The 14693-nt window shown below is 49.8% G+C and overlaps 1 protein-coding gene across 3 annotated transcripts in view; it reads left to right on the top strand.

Annotated features, from left to right (window-relative positions):
• LRRC56 (leucine rich repeat containing 56) overlaps nt 1–14693 on the top strand; it is a 63834-nt gene that overhangs the window by 47491 nt on the left and 1650 nt on the right. Inside the window, exons 7-12 of one of the 3 annotated variants that reach the window (XM_078148226.1) lie at nt 7942–8113; nt 8667–8864; nt 8965–9029; nt 10013–10152; nt 11921–12051; nt 14069–14390. In XM_078148226.1, coding sequence (XP_078004352.1) covers nt 7942–8113; nt 8667–8864; nt 8965–9029; nt 10013–10152; nt 11921–12051; nt 14069–14390 — 1028 coding nt within the window. Of the gene's footprint in view, nt 1–7941; nt 8114–8654; nt 8865–8964; nt 9030–10012; nt 10153–11920; nt 12052–14068; nt 14391–14693 lie in introns of all 3 variants that reach the window. The other 2 variants (XM_020979421.2, XM_078148227.1) reach the window with 2 other exon arrangements.

Here is a 14693-nt window from a genome sequence, read left to right as displayed (position 1 = left end):
GCCGGGAAAAAACTAATGGGTAGAGGGATTGGAGGTCACAGTGTGAAGGAAAATCAAGGTTTGGGGTTGTAAGGCAGAGGGAGGGGTAGAATAACAACAGATTATGACCAGATAAAGGAATCACACAGTTCATGAATATTCTTCTCAAGATCAAGTTAGGCTTGGCCATCTTTGTGAGTGTGTGTGTGGGGGGGGGGTGTCATAGAAAATGAGGAAGTTGAGGAACTGGTGGGAGGGTAGAGAGCTTCTCCCAGAGCCTCCATTTGAGAAAGTGGCCTGCACCAGCCATCCTTCACTCCCCACTCAGTGGCACTCTCTGGGACTTCTCCTACATGCCGCCATGATGGATCCCTTCCCTCTCTCCCCAACCCTGCTCTTCCTTCTTTTTGTATGCAGTCTTATCCCATGAGAATGTAAGTTCCCTGAGGGCAAAGACTACCTTTTGTCTTTCTTGGGACCTCTGCTACTTAGCACTGTGCCTGACACCTAGTAGGTGCTTAATAAATGTTTATTGACCATCTGAAGGAGTGCTGATATGTAATCTAAAATTTCTTAGTGTGAAGGCAAGAGAGAAAGACTGAGTCAGACACTGAACTCACTCACACTGGCCCACATGAGGGGCCAAGGCAACCAGAATGGAGCTGTAGGAAACTGGGAACATGAGTGAATGGCTGGCCCAGGGAGGCTAATATCTTCCTCTCCTTCCCAAACAGGCAAAGTAGAGGTGGCATGATTGGATTCCCCCTTTGGGAAAATCACTTTGGCCACTGAACAAAAGGTTGGATTAGAATGGGGAGATGAATGGGGAGAACAATGAAAAGTCTATTGCAATAAAACAGACCAGAGGTGGTGGTCAGGATCTCTGTGAAGGTAGTGGCCGTGTGTTGGCAAGAGAAGGGGAAATGAACAAAAGTTATTGGGAATGTGGAAATGGTAAAATTTGGAAATGCATTGAATATGTGAGATGAAGGAAAGTAAAGAGGAAAAAAAATAACCCAAAGATTGCAAGCCTATGGTGGTGTAATGCAGAACATTAATTTACCATTTAGGTAGTAGGGCCCTTTAGGCCATGGAAAGCAGAAGTTGCTGCTTAATCTTGCCTCAGACCGCTTTCCTCCTAAATCTAAACAATAGTGAAATGTACTCTTGGATAGCTTAAGCACAGCCCATACCTCCAGCACAAGTGGATAAGAAAGCTTGCAATACAATGGCTTTAGATAATTATGTTTATACCAGAAACCAGGACACCTGGTCTGGTTTGTGTGATCCCTGACCTGTAATGATGGGATGCTCCGATGCTTGTGCTTATACTTTTGCCCAAAATGCCTCCCTAGTCTCAGAAACACTATCTCTAACAACCACTCCCCAGCCCAAGGACGCTGTGCCTAGCAGTATTCATGCATGGGCCTCAGCAAGATCCTTATCTGGCTGCTCAGGCCACAGCCCTCAGATCATATGTCTGGAAGCCTCCATTGTAAGAAAGTTTGCAGAGCATTATCATATCTACACAGAGGGAGAAGGGCGTCCTTGACCACCCAGACTTCAAAGATCCATCCCCCTCCCTGTCCTGTATGCCCCCTATATAAACCCTAGCTCGACCCCTGATGGGGGCTGCTTGATTTGGATGTGAATATCCCTGGCAGCCGCGGGCTAATAAAGTCCACAATTTAAAATTAGCTTGGGTGGTCAACTCGCTAATTTCTCGGTATAACAGTGGCAGCTGCCTTCATAATAGAAAAGTGGGGAAGAGGAGAAAGCTTGGAGAAAAGAGAGAGTTTGAGATGTCTGCAGCGCATTGTTACAGTAGTCAGCCTATTTAAAGCATCAGGGGCAACATTATGGTCCCCAAGATCCACATGGTTTCTCCCTCTTTAGCTTTAGGGAATTTATTTAGACAAAAATTTATGAATTCATCGTAATCACTCTGAATCTCCAGCTAGGAAAATTCTTAACATTTGGGTAGAGGTTGTGCTAATTCTACATTCATTTTTATCTCTAGTTAACCCCTAGCCTCTTTGTAGTTGAAACAAAATTCAGTTTACTGGAAACTTTTGGATAATGAAATAACAAATTATATTATATGTTATAAAGATGACCCCAAACTCAGTTCTGAAGACTGATGTCTCGAAGACTTTTTATTAAAGAGGTTGAAGTGTGTCATTTCAACCCATAATCCTTCTCGGTTACAATCTTCCTTATACTCCCCTTAATATACATTATGTGCCTGGAATTGTGTTATCACTACCCCCCTTATGGAGAAGTTAGCCTGTCTGTGCTGATTTCTTATCTACTCATGTGGAAACTTAACTCTTTCATTTCTCACTTTATAGTGACTGTAAATAGACAAGGCACCAGGAGAGGAGAGTAGGAAAAGAGACAACCTTTTCTTGGGACTTCTCCTTGTCTGAGTCCTTTTTTTTTTTAATTCATTCATCCCTCACTTTCTTCTTTCCTCTCTCTTTTCCTTCTTTCCTTCCTTTTTTCTTCCCTTTGCCTTCATCTCTCCTTCCTTTCTTCCTTCTTTCCCTTCTTCTCTGCTTCCACAAGCATTTCCTAATCACCTTCCCTATTCAGAATGCTGTTCTGTGCCCTGAGCATACAAAGATATCACAATATTTGGTCCCCATGCTAAGGGACCTTGAAGTTCAGTGGGAGATAGCCCAAGAACTAGAATGCCTGTCCCTATTAGAATGTACACTCCTTGAGGACAGGGACATCTTTATGCTTGTATTTGTATCCCTAACACACAGTAAGTGCTTAATAAATGTTGGTCAATGGCCTGACTTGATTTATTTCCTGCTTTTGTCGTCTCTGCCAATCTGATGGGTATGAGACGAAAGCTCAGGGCTGCTGGAATCTGCGTTTCTCTGGGTATTTTCTTCCATTTGTTTGATGATCGCTTGAATCCCTTCCTTTCATATTCACAGCCTGTTCATATCTTTTGACCATTTATATGTCAAAGAAATAATGGCTCTTAATTTTATAAATTTGAATCAGTTCTTTATACATCTTGGATGTGAGAACTTTATGAGAGAAACTTATTACAAAGATTTTTCACAGTAAACTATTTCTCTTCCAATTTTAACTACATAGTTTTGTTTGTGTAGAGTCTTTTTAAGCTAATGCAAAATGGATTTTACTCCAGTCCCTCATTTTACCTGTAGGAATGTTTGTGTTTTAAGTGTGTTTCTTTTAAACAACATATTGTTGGATTCTGCTTTCTAATCCATTCCTCTATCCTTTTCTATTTTATAGAATTCCATTCTTTCACAATCATAGTTATTATTACTAACTGTGTATTTCTATCTTTTCTTCTAGTATTTTTTCCTCGCTTTGATTCCATTTCTTTTCTTACAAATAGGAAGAAGGTGGTAGGACAAAGTGAGTTTGCCTGGAACATTGTAGGTGCTGAATAAGTCTTTATTGACTGACTGACTTGTGATCTTGCAAGCGAAGCAGCATGTTTCCTCTCTCTTCTAGCTCTTCTCACATCATTTCCCTACCTCTAATCCCAGGTTTTTATTCTCTCTTCCTTTTTTTTTACATCCCATCTCTCACCAGAATTTGAGTTTGTTCACCTGATGACTCTCCCATAACAATTCTACCCTCTCTCTTGAAACTCTGTCTCTATCTCTCCCTTGTCCCTGTCCCCTCTTATTTCCCTTCTGAATTCAATGTCTTTTTGTGCCAAAAGCCTGTGTGTGGGGTGAATAAGAGGGATGCAATTGTGTTAAGTCGTGTAGCTCACATAAAAGTGAAGGTCATGGGATGTCCTTCCCCTCCCCCACTCTTCCGTGGATGCACTTGCTACATGATAATGATTTCCTTACATTCTCCTTCTTTCCCCAGTATAATTCCCTGTCCCTCCCACTTTAGTCTTCTCCTAAGCAGAACAGAACAAAATCACCCATAAGTCTTCTGTCATTTTAACCTTTCTCTCTGGCCCTTGACAACACTGGGTTCTGTGAAAACATGGATTTCTTTTCTTTCTACTAATATATAAACAATCCATCTCCACCTAGTACCTTCATAAACAGATATGTATACCCGTGTTTCAATTGGCGACGGTGTTTCTAGTTCCAAAGGTCTGCACAGTCTCATCCTTTTCACCAGGAACGCCTAGATACCCTCTATTCCATTAAAGATTTATTCCTTTCCTAAGTTTGTCAGAGAGGTTGCCCTTGGTTGTTAGCCTTTATCTTTTGCCTTTTGGCATAATGCATTTCAAGCTCTCCTCTTCTTTTTAGTGACAGCTGCCAAATCTTTTGTAATGCTGACTACGGGAAGGGGAGACATAGGTAAATATTTGTATAGTGCCTACTGTGTGTCAGGCACTATGCTGAGTGCTTTTTACAAATATCATTTCATTCAATCCTTACAACAAAACTGAAGTGCTATTGTTTCACCATTGAGGAAACTGAAGCAAACAGAAGTTGAATGCGTGCTCAGGGTCACACAATGAGCATCTGAGGATAGATTTGAACTCAGGTCTTTCTGACTCCAGGCCCAGCACTCTGCACTGTGGTGCCCCCTAGTACCCTCTGTGGATCATTGGTACTTGAACTCTTTCTTTTGAGCTATTGTCTTTTTTCCCTTTGGATTGTAGCTATGATGTTTCTGGGAATTTCTGTTTTGTGACATGTCTTTCGGGAGGTGACCTATTGCTTCTTTCTATCTCCACTTGCCATCTGTTTCTAAGAGTTCTAAGCAGTTTTCATGGATGACTTCTTGATATGTTCTGTGACCTGCTCTCCAGATGGGTTGGTGTTGATGTTACATTTTCCTCAGTCTATGTCCCCCAAATCTCTTTGCTCTGTTTTAATACAACTTGCTGCTGTGTGGAGTTGTTTTCTGCCTGGTCCATTCCATTTTTCAGAACACGTAGTTCTTGGGCTAGGCCTTCCACTCTTTGTTCTAGGACACGAACCCTCTTTGCTGTTCTCTCTGCCCTCCCATGGGTCATTCGTTTCTTCCCGGTTCTCTTGTGGCCTGGACATTTCTTCTCTTGGACTCTGCTTGGACTTGGCGTGGGACAGCTCTCTTCCTTGGGCGTCCCTTGTAATATCTGTTGTTTTCTCCTTTTGCTCAGTCCACAACCTCTGTGTCTGGGTTGAGGTCAAACTCAGAAGTAGGCCTCCATGGTCCTGAGCCTGGTTGCTAAGTCTAGGCCTCACCTTGTACAGGAATGGTTTGGCTTTGCCTCCTCCTGTGGTCAGGCTCAGGCTGCCCAGATGCTGCTCAGGGCCTTTCTGCTGCTGCTGTGGCCACATGGGGCTCCGTGGGGCCCTGCAGCTTCTCCTGCTCCTTTGGAGACTGCTGCCGGTCTGGGCTCTTCCTAGGGCTTTCCTTGCTGCTATGATCCAGGACTGTGCATACCCTGGGCTCTTACCAAGGGGCTCTGGGGTGGCCCCCAGGTGGACTCTACCTAGGGTCTTTCTCTTGTCTCTGGAACAACAAGAAAACAAAAAGATTCTAATTTAGCTTCAAAAGACATTACAGACCAGGTGAGAGAAAAGATGATTCTAAACTAATCACAGAAAAATACTAATAAAGTGTCTTACTTGTTTTAAATCCTACGACGAGGGCTCTACCTGCAGCCTTATCCCATGAGCAAGGGAGCAGCTTTGAACCAGTCCCACTTTCGAGTTTCCCTTCCAGCCTTGGACTGGGTGAAGCAATCTACAGTTGATTCTCCGCATTTCCTGGGGTGTGCATCCTAGCCTGTTACTGCCCCCAACTTCCCCCAGGCCCTGGTCAGGGCCTTCTGTTCGGGATGACCCTCCCGGGATCTCTCCCTTCCCTGCTGCACCTCAGTCCTAACTTTGCTCTTCAGAGGTGAGTGGTGCTTGCTCTGGTCTCTCTCCTTCCAGATCCTCAGCATCTCCTCTTTGTTCTGAGAGGGCTACCTTCGCTTTGTGTTTTATACAAGTTCCTTGGGCCAACCCAGACTCTCATACAACGGCTTTGATCAACTCAAGGAGGTGTACAAGCCCTGCTTACACTCAGTTTTGATTGACTGACCCGACCAAGACGTATTCTTATCTAACAGAGGCAACAGTTTTAAATGGTGGGATAATCAATGGTGGCTCCCCCTACCCCTTACATTCTCCCTCTGGTTTTAATATTTGTTATCCTTAGCAAATCCACTGGAATATATGGACTTTGGGCAGAGGATGTCCTGAACTGTGGTTCAAGCATTATCTTTAAACATTTTGTTTTATACAAACAAAGCCAATGCAACCAAGATTAGGAGGGAAGTAGAAAATTGGGAAAGAATTTTTACAACCAGTGTTTCTGATAAAAGCCTCATTTCTGAAATATGTAGAGAACGGAGTCAAATTTATAAGAATACAAGTCATTCCCCAATTGATAAATGGTCAAAAGGTATGAACAGGCAGTTTTCAGAGGAAGAAACTAAACCTATCTATAGTCATATGAAAAAAATGTTCTAAATCACGATTGATTAGAGAAATGCAAATCAAAATGACTCTGAGGTACCACCTCACACCTATCAGATTGACTTACGTGGCAAAACAGGGTAATGATAAATGTTGGAGAAGATGTGGGAAAATTGGAACACTAATGCATTGTTGGTGGAGTTGTGAAATGCTCCACCCATTTTGGAGAACAATTTGGAACTGTGCCAAAGGGCTATAAAATTGTGCATACCCTTTGACCTAGCAACACCACTTCTATGTCTGTATCCCAAAGAGATCATACAAATGGGAAAAGGACCCACATGTACAAAAATATTTATAGCAGCTCTTTTTGTGGTGGAAAAGAATTGGAAATGGAGGGGATGCCCATCCATTGGGGAATGGCTGAACAAGTTGTGGCATATGAATGTAGTGGAATACTATTGTGCTATAAGAAATGATGAACAGGCTGACTTCAGAAAAACCTGGAAAGACTTGTATGGTCTGATGCTGAGTGAAGTGAGCAGAACCAGGAGAACATTGTACACAATAACAGCCACATTGTGCGATGACTAATATTGTTAAACTTAACCCTTCCTGGCAATACAAGGATCTAAAACATCTCCAAAGGCCTCGTGATGGCAAATGCTATCCACATCCAGAGAAAGAACTATAGAGTCTGAATGCAGACTGAAGCAGACTATTTGCTCTCCTTTTCCTTTGTTTTGTTTTATTGCTTCATTCTCGTGGTTCCTCCCATTAGTTCTAATTGTTCTTTACATCATGACTAATGGGAAAATATGTTTATTATGAATGTGTAAGTAGAGCCCATATGAGATTGCATGCTGTCTTGGGGATGGGGGAGAGAAATGGGAGTGGGAGAAAATTTAGAACTCAAAATCTTATGGAAGTGAATGTTGAAAACTAAAAATGAATTAATTACAAGAAGATTTTTTGTTCTAAGTATTTTCACTCTGATCTATGCTCAAGAGAACACTGAGCACGGGGACATTGTAGTCTGCTGATAACTGTGATCGGCACAGTTAGTGTGACTAATTCACACTATCAGAATTGACCAAATCGTTTGCTACACTGTGGTGCTGCTCTTTGGCGATTGGGTAAACCTTGGCCCAACATTGTGAGGTTCAGAGAAGGGTTTTTGAAAAACATTGATCCATTTATGGAGGATGATGATCCATCTATAAGCGCCTAGAAGCTGCCTATAAGATCGGGGTCATGTTCTGTAGGTGTAGGGGAGCCTTGACTTGGGAATGGCTGCTGTGGTCACTCTGAACCCCAGTATTAGGACTGTGGTCTCCCACCAGGGACCTATAGCTCAGCCCTCTGTGTCTGGGACTCCCCCAGCCTCATCATGGGCCTATCCTAGGCCAGGGCTCCAGTCAGGCCACTGGCCCTGGTGGTGTTCTGGTGCACTTTCCCTGCTCAAGGGGCTCTCTGAGGCATTTTCCCACAGCCCACAGGATACTTTCATGTGGTTCTCATGGCCCCTGTCTTGTTCTTCCAGGCCCCAGACTATAACTACAGGGCCGAGGTGAAAAAGCTCATTCCCCACCTCCAGTTCTTGGATGACATACCTGCTGGCCAGACCTCCCTCCAGGCCACCCGGAAGCTCAACAAAGACTGGCTTATTGTCAAGGAGTCCATCAAAGAGGCCAACTTAGATGGCTCACGGTTTAGTATGAGGCTCATTCAGCCCTCCCCCCAGCAGGGATGGATGGGGGCCCTGGGGACCAGCCCCCTCCTTTCCTGAGGCTCCAGTGGAGAGTAAGCTTGAGAAAGCACTGATGAGAAGCTAGAATGCCCAGTTAAAGCCCGGGCAAAGTGGAGGTGGTGACCCTCCCAGACCCCCAGAGCCTGCTTTCCAGGGAAGGTGCCTCCTTGTTACAGGCCTGCACCAGAGTCCAGCATCTCCTCACCCAGGTGATGTTTCCTGGTGCAACTGTCTGATCCCGGGGGGTGGGGGGGGGTGGGAAGGGCTCAACACAGGGCCATAGCCCAGCAACCCCTCCCTCATGATTGCCTCAGTTTACCAGTCTGTACAGTGCAGAGAGCTACCTTGCTTCATGGCAGAACTTGAAGAGATCCACAGTCTTGGCTGGCTGTGAGCAGTCTCCCCCCAAATCCTCCACCCAGAATGTCAGAGGCCTCCCCCTTGTCCTGTGACTTCTGGGAGGGCCCTGACCAGGTTGACAACACTCCTCTCTCTTTCTCACTCAGATTTTTATGCAGGCTTACCAAGGCAGAGGCTCAACCCCAATCTGAGGCTGTCCACGAGCCCTTTACCACCAACTCCACAGCCATGGCCTCTCCCTGTGGGCCGGCTGCCCTGGACAATGCCCCTGTCATCTCCTGGGAGTCCCCTTCCAGAAGCCTTCCTCCCCGAGGAGCTGGCCCCTGACACCAGTGATTCCAGTGACCTGACCCATGGTGTGCACCCCTAGCAGCTGGGTGGACATGTCTCTCCTCAGGATCCATTGTCCTTCCCTTGACTTCCACCAGGGAGCTGACTTAACCTCCTTTCTTTCAGGAGTCAGTCGGGTCCTCTGTGGAAACCCCATCAAAGGCCTGCAGGAGCGCCGGCAGAAGCTATGTGTAGGTGTCTGTGTTCCCCTTGGGGATGGCATTCCACAGGCCAAAGACTCCCTAACACGCCACCCCCAAAGAGGCACCCCTGAAGAGCCCCGAGCATGGGCTGAGATCTGGGTGGTCAGGGAAGGAAGAGCCCCAGCTCCCCAGGGGAAAGAAGCAGGTAGAGGCTGGGAGCCTGGGGCAGGGGCAGGGGCCAGGAGTCCCCTGGGGAGTGGAGTAGGGGTGGAGGTCGGGAGCCCTGCTGAGCCCTGCTGGGGAGCAGGCAGAAGGCCCCTGGGGAGAAGGCAGGAGTAGAGGTCAGGAGGCCCCTGGGGAGTAGAGCAGGAGTGGAGGTCAGGAGCCCCCTGGGGAGCAGAGCTCTACTTTTGTTCCCCTTGATAAGGAAGTTCACCCCCCACCCACCCTCCCACACACACCCTTTCACAGCAATTCTCCTTGTTGGCCAGAGTAATCCTTGGACCTTTGACCTTCAGGTCAAAGTCTCCCCTCTCCCACCCTCCTCTACACACCCCTTCCTGTCCAACACTCAGCAGCCTCTGAGGCCCCAGCCCACCTCAGGCTGCAGCTCCAGCCGCTGCTACCAGGTACCCCCTCAGAGCAGACCCACCCCACCAGCCTCAGGAGTTAGCAAGGCCTGCCTCCATGGGTCCCTGAGCCCAGCTTGAGGGTGTCAGCCCCCTGGACTCCAAGCCACCATCTAGCTCTACACCAGGCACAGAAGGTGCTGAACCCTGGCCATACTTCTGACATCCCAGATTCTCTGACCCCCCCCCCGGCAAACAAGGGAGCCCCACCTTGCCTGCTGCAGCAGATGCTCCCAGGCCAAAGAAGGCACTGCCTGCTTTGAGCCCAGAGGCTCCCCCAGGACGCATTCCTATCCAGCCCCAGGGGACTGTGGTCTCCCCCAGTTTGGGATGAGTGCATGCCTTCCTCATCCTACCTCCTGGACCCCTGCATCCTCAACCAAGGTTCTCACTTGCTCCCAGGACCACAGTGGACGCACAGCTCCCCAGCCTCCAGCCCTGGGGTTTGTCAGGTCACCTCTGAAGGGACCGGAAGAGCCCTCTGGTGGGGAAGAGGACCTCTGGGCACAGTTCAAGGCTTGGAGGGAGAAGCGGCAGCAATGGTGAGCTGAGAGGGAGAGAGGACTCAGGGCTCCTCCACTGCCCAGCCCTGGATGCCTGGCCATGCCCCTGGGCTCAAAGCCAGAAAGCCTGAGTGGCCTCCCTTCATGCAGGAGGGGGCTACAAGGTAGGATGACCTGGGAGGTGCCCGACCTTAGCATGGGACTGTCCCAGGCCAAGCTGGCAGCAGAACTAAGGAGGTGGCAATCCCTCCAGGATCCCCCAGCTCAGCTTTGAGCCAGGGGCAGAGGTGGCCAGAGGGCAGCAGCCACAAGGGTCAGGCATGATCCAGCCCACTTCCCTGCTTTCCCCTAGCCTCCATCCCTTCCTTCCCCTTTGCACACTCTAAAATGGCCCCTTCTCTGCCCACCTCCATGCCCTCCTGCCTGTAAAGGGTTGGGGGTTTCTGCCTCTGTGGGTGTGTATGAGGAAGCACTTGGAGGGGCCAGATAGCAGAGACTATCTGAAACCCAGACTAGAGTCTCTGTTTGACTGTGGAAGCCATGGAGAACCTTCATCAGCCTCCCCCTCTCACACTCCCATGGCCTGAGAGTCAGCTGGGTTTGTCTCCCCCAGGGTTCTCCAGGGCCCTTGAAGGTTTGGGGGAGTAGGTAGTATCTGACATGGGCTCAACTCCCCACTGACTTGGGGGTCGCAGCACCCCTCTTCAGTCACATTAGCTTTTACAAAGGAGTGGGGCCTTGAAAGAACAAACATGTCAGCATCCCCTTATGCCTGTGGGCAGCACCTTGGGCCTTGGGAGGAGAAGAGGATCAGGAGACCCACCAAGCTCAGTTCTCACACAGCACAGTCCCACCAGGACAAAGCCCCTGAGGCTCAGGTCTGGGCCTTCTGGCTTCTCAAGACCCCCTTGCTGGGGAATCCTGGCCCAAGGTCAATTCAAGGTTGCTCTGGCAATCTAGGGGATTCCACCACCTGTGCCTACAGCTGAGAAGGGAAGGACAAATGGCCGAATCCCCACTGGGTTCTTGGGTAGCCCCTTCCCCCACCCAGATTGGTGCGTAGTGCCAGGGCTTGGGTGAATGGGACCTTTACCCTGGGCACCTTGGGAAACAGAGAGCACAACTGTGCCAATCATGTAGGCTTCAAGATGTAGCCAACAGTGGCTCCCAGCCACGTGGAAGGGGACCCTACACGTCCTGCACAGGGTCCTCCATCTTGGGTGAGCTGGCCACACCCAACCCTCTGTCACACTAGTACAAGGAGTCACATCTGGTGGCCTCATCTGCAGTAGCTGGGGGAGTCCTTGACTCAGTTCTGAAGAGGGCTTGGAACCAAGGCCCATCTCTCAGGCCCCCTTGGCTTCCGAGGGAGGAAGGCCTCAAGATCTCCCCCATGAGAAGGCAGCCTCAGCCTCTTCTCATGGGAGAGGGATGCCCCTGGAAGTGCTTGGGTGCGCACCAGATCCCCCTTACATGAGGGGGCTTCCCTAGTGGATAGAACCTTCTTCTTCCTGAGATTCCCCATTAGGGCTTCACTGTTCACACTGTGTGTGTCCCTGGTCAAACAAGCTTTGGGGCCAGCACTGACTCATTCTGTCCTCACCAGTGCCTAGCACACTCTGAAGGGGGTGTGTTTGTGAGGGCAGGAAGTGGGGGGAGTTGGGAGTGGCCTGAGAGGAGGAGGAGGGGTGAGATTTCCAAGTATTCCAGGTCCCGGGAGGGGGAGAGCAAGGAGAGCTGCAGGGAGGCCGGGCCAGGGTGGTGAGCTAAGAAGCAGGTATTTCAAGAGGCTGGTTGTGGGGAGAAGCTCCCAGATTTCCCAGGTGTGTTCCCAAGAGGAAGAGGAAGAGGACTCGATTGTGCTGAATGACCAGGAGGAAGAGGAGAAGGCCAAGGGGCCCCTCGGGTCTTGCCCAGGCTCCCCAAGCCCTGCCCCAGGTAACACCTCCCTGCCTCCCCGCTTGTTTTCCTTCCTTCCAGCTGGTCGATCACCTCTTCAGTCTCCTGCCCCTAAAGGCCCCTATTTCACTCCTCCATCTGCCTTCCACCTTCTTCCCAAGGTCACCTTTTGCCCCTTGATGTCCCAAAGACCCTTCTGGTGCCCCCCACTCAGGCAAAGGGTCAGTAAGGGTCCTTGGAGACTCTGACGAGGGAGGGAGCCAGGACTGCACGCAAACATGGAAGCAGACTGATAGAGGGTTCCACTCACGTTGTGAAGACCCCTGGTCTTCAAGTACTTCATGGATGTGCCTGGGTCTTGTACGAGGTCTGGAAGACAGAGACTGGTCATAGACATAGGGGCAGTCCCTGACATTACAGCTGCAATCCCCCTTTTTTATATTGGAGGAGGAGCAGATCCAGGCAAGGTCCTGCCCCTCCCAGGGTCTCCCTGCTTGTGGTGGTCCTCCTCTGCCCCCTGGGCCTTCCCTGTGCCAGACAAACCCCTCTACCTGCACAAGTGACCCCAGCACATAGGGCCTGGCATAGAGTAGGCATTCGACAAATGCTTGTCCCCTCTCCTCCAACAGACGGCCCCCTCCGTCATCTCCGCTCTCACTAAGCTCCAATGTTTCCCACCTAGTGGCTGCTGCCTCAAATACACTCACAGCTCCCCTGTCCTTTCAGACCCTTCTTGATCTGTCCAGGCCCGATGGTTCCTATCCTCCAGCTCTCCAGTGGAGCCTCCTCTTCCCCTCCTGCCTTCCCCAAATCTCTGTGATCTCATCAGTCAGCCGAGGCTGCCCCCTTCCAAGTGGGAGCTGGGGTAAAGAGAGGGATGGGGAGAGGAGAGTCCCCTCCCAAGTCAGTCCATGGTGTCCTTGATGGGCAGAACAGAGAGGACTCTCCCCAAAAGGAGACAGTGACTAGCTTGCCACTTTTAAAAGCCCAGCCAAAGCAGGCTGCCATCCCCCCACCCCCCATGAGGAAGGGGATGCAACAGGCTCCCTGCTGGTAAACTGGGCGAGCTCTCCATGGAATTGGGCATGCTTAGAGAAGCCTGGACTACAGTGATCACCAAGTAATCATGAGCACCCACTGTGAGCCAGGCACTGTGCTAAGCTGCCCATACAAAGAAAGGCAAACAGACCCTGCCTGCCCTCAAGGAACTCACAATCCAACATGCTAACAACCATGTACAAACAAACTTTCCAGAGAATAGAGTGGGGCTACGCACCAAGATAGAGGGAGGCTGGGAAAGGCTTCTGGCAGAAGATGGGACATTAGCTGAGACTTGAGGGAAGCCAGAAGGCAGAGATGAGGAGGGAGGGAAGCAGCCTGGAGACAAGTAACTGAGTGTACAGAGAAGACAGGATGGAGGGAGTCACTTGTGCATGCAGAAGGCTCAGCCACCTCATTAAGTGAGGCCAAGGCCAGGGAGAAGAAGGAGCTCTCATCCTGGCCTCCTCATCTGGGAGAATGGTCAGGGGGAGGCATAAGGGATGAAAAGGTTTGGCAGAGCGCTGTGGAAGGAGGGGGCTGTGAATGCACGGCAGACCCCAGCAGAGAGTTTAGGGGTTTTCTCCCCCAGCACATGGCAGGAAGGACCCAGGGCAAAGGCTTGATGTTGGGAGGGCAGAAGGCAGCAAGAGTTGAGCTGAGTAGGCTGGCCGAGGGGGCATTAGCACGGGGTTGGGAAGAGGGTGCAGGTCTTGGGGGGGGGCTCCCTTGGGTCAGGGGGCCAATGAAGAACAGGGCCTAGGGCTGGAAGGCATAGGGAGAGACTGGAATCTCATAGGGGGATTTCCAAGTTCATGAACATGGGGGTGATTCATGATGGGTGATGGCAGGTCTGTGGATGGCTGGGACGGGCTACTTCCCTTCCCAGTTGGTATCAGACCATTAGGGACATTTTCCCGGAGGGCAAAGACCAAGCACCCAGAGCCCCCAGAGTGTGGAGGGCACTGGGTTCCCTGGTGGTCATTCTGCTGAACCCATGACCTCCATTGCTTTCCAGATCTTTCCAAAGTCATGAGCAGCAGCAGACAGCCAGCTGGGCCCAGCTACCCCCTGATCCCTTCTTCCCTCAAGTGCCCATCCCCACCCCCACTGTCTAGCCCCAAAGGGCACTCAAGGTTGGAGCTTCGGGGCAGGCGAATGAGCCTGAACCTCACCATCAGTCCATTGTCCAGTTCAGAGGCAGGGGCCCACCTAGGGAAGAGGTTAGCCCCGCGGACTCCCTTCAGGTGTCTCATGGCCCTGAGAAGCCCAGGATCCCAGAGCCAGCCAGAGCATCGAGGGGTCAAGCCATCTGTGGGATCTGGACTCACCAAGGCCACGTAAAGAATCCTTCCAAATGCTCACTCTAACCTCCTCCCACCCCCAGCAGGAAGGATCCTCTGCTGTCTCTTCTCCATCTACCTCTTGTGTCTATGTATGCACCTTGTCTCTTCTATTTCTGTGTGTTTGTGACAGTCTGAGTCTGTCTCTTCTCTTCCTCTCCCTCTCTCTCTCTCTCTCTCTCTCTCTCTCTCTCTCTCTCTCTCTCTCTCTCTCTCTCTCTCCCCCCTCCCTCCCTCTTCTGTCTCTGTCTCTATTTCTGTCTCTTTTAATTTTTAAATTAAATTTATTTTAGTTTTCAA

This window comes from Phascolarctos cinereus, unplaced genomic scaffold (genome assembly GCF_003287225.1).
Source record: "Phascolarctos cinereus isolate Bilbo 61053 unplaced genomic scaffold, phaCin_HiC Scaffold_9;HRSCAF=440, whole genome shotgun sequence".
NCBI classification, from domain to species: Eukaryota; Metazoa; Chordata; class Mammalia; order Diprotodontia; family Phascolarctidae; genus Phascolarctos; species Phascolarctos cinereus.
This window is presented reverse-complemented; position numbering and strand designations above follow the sequence as displayed.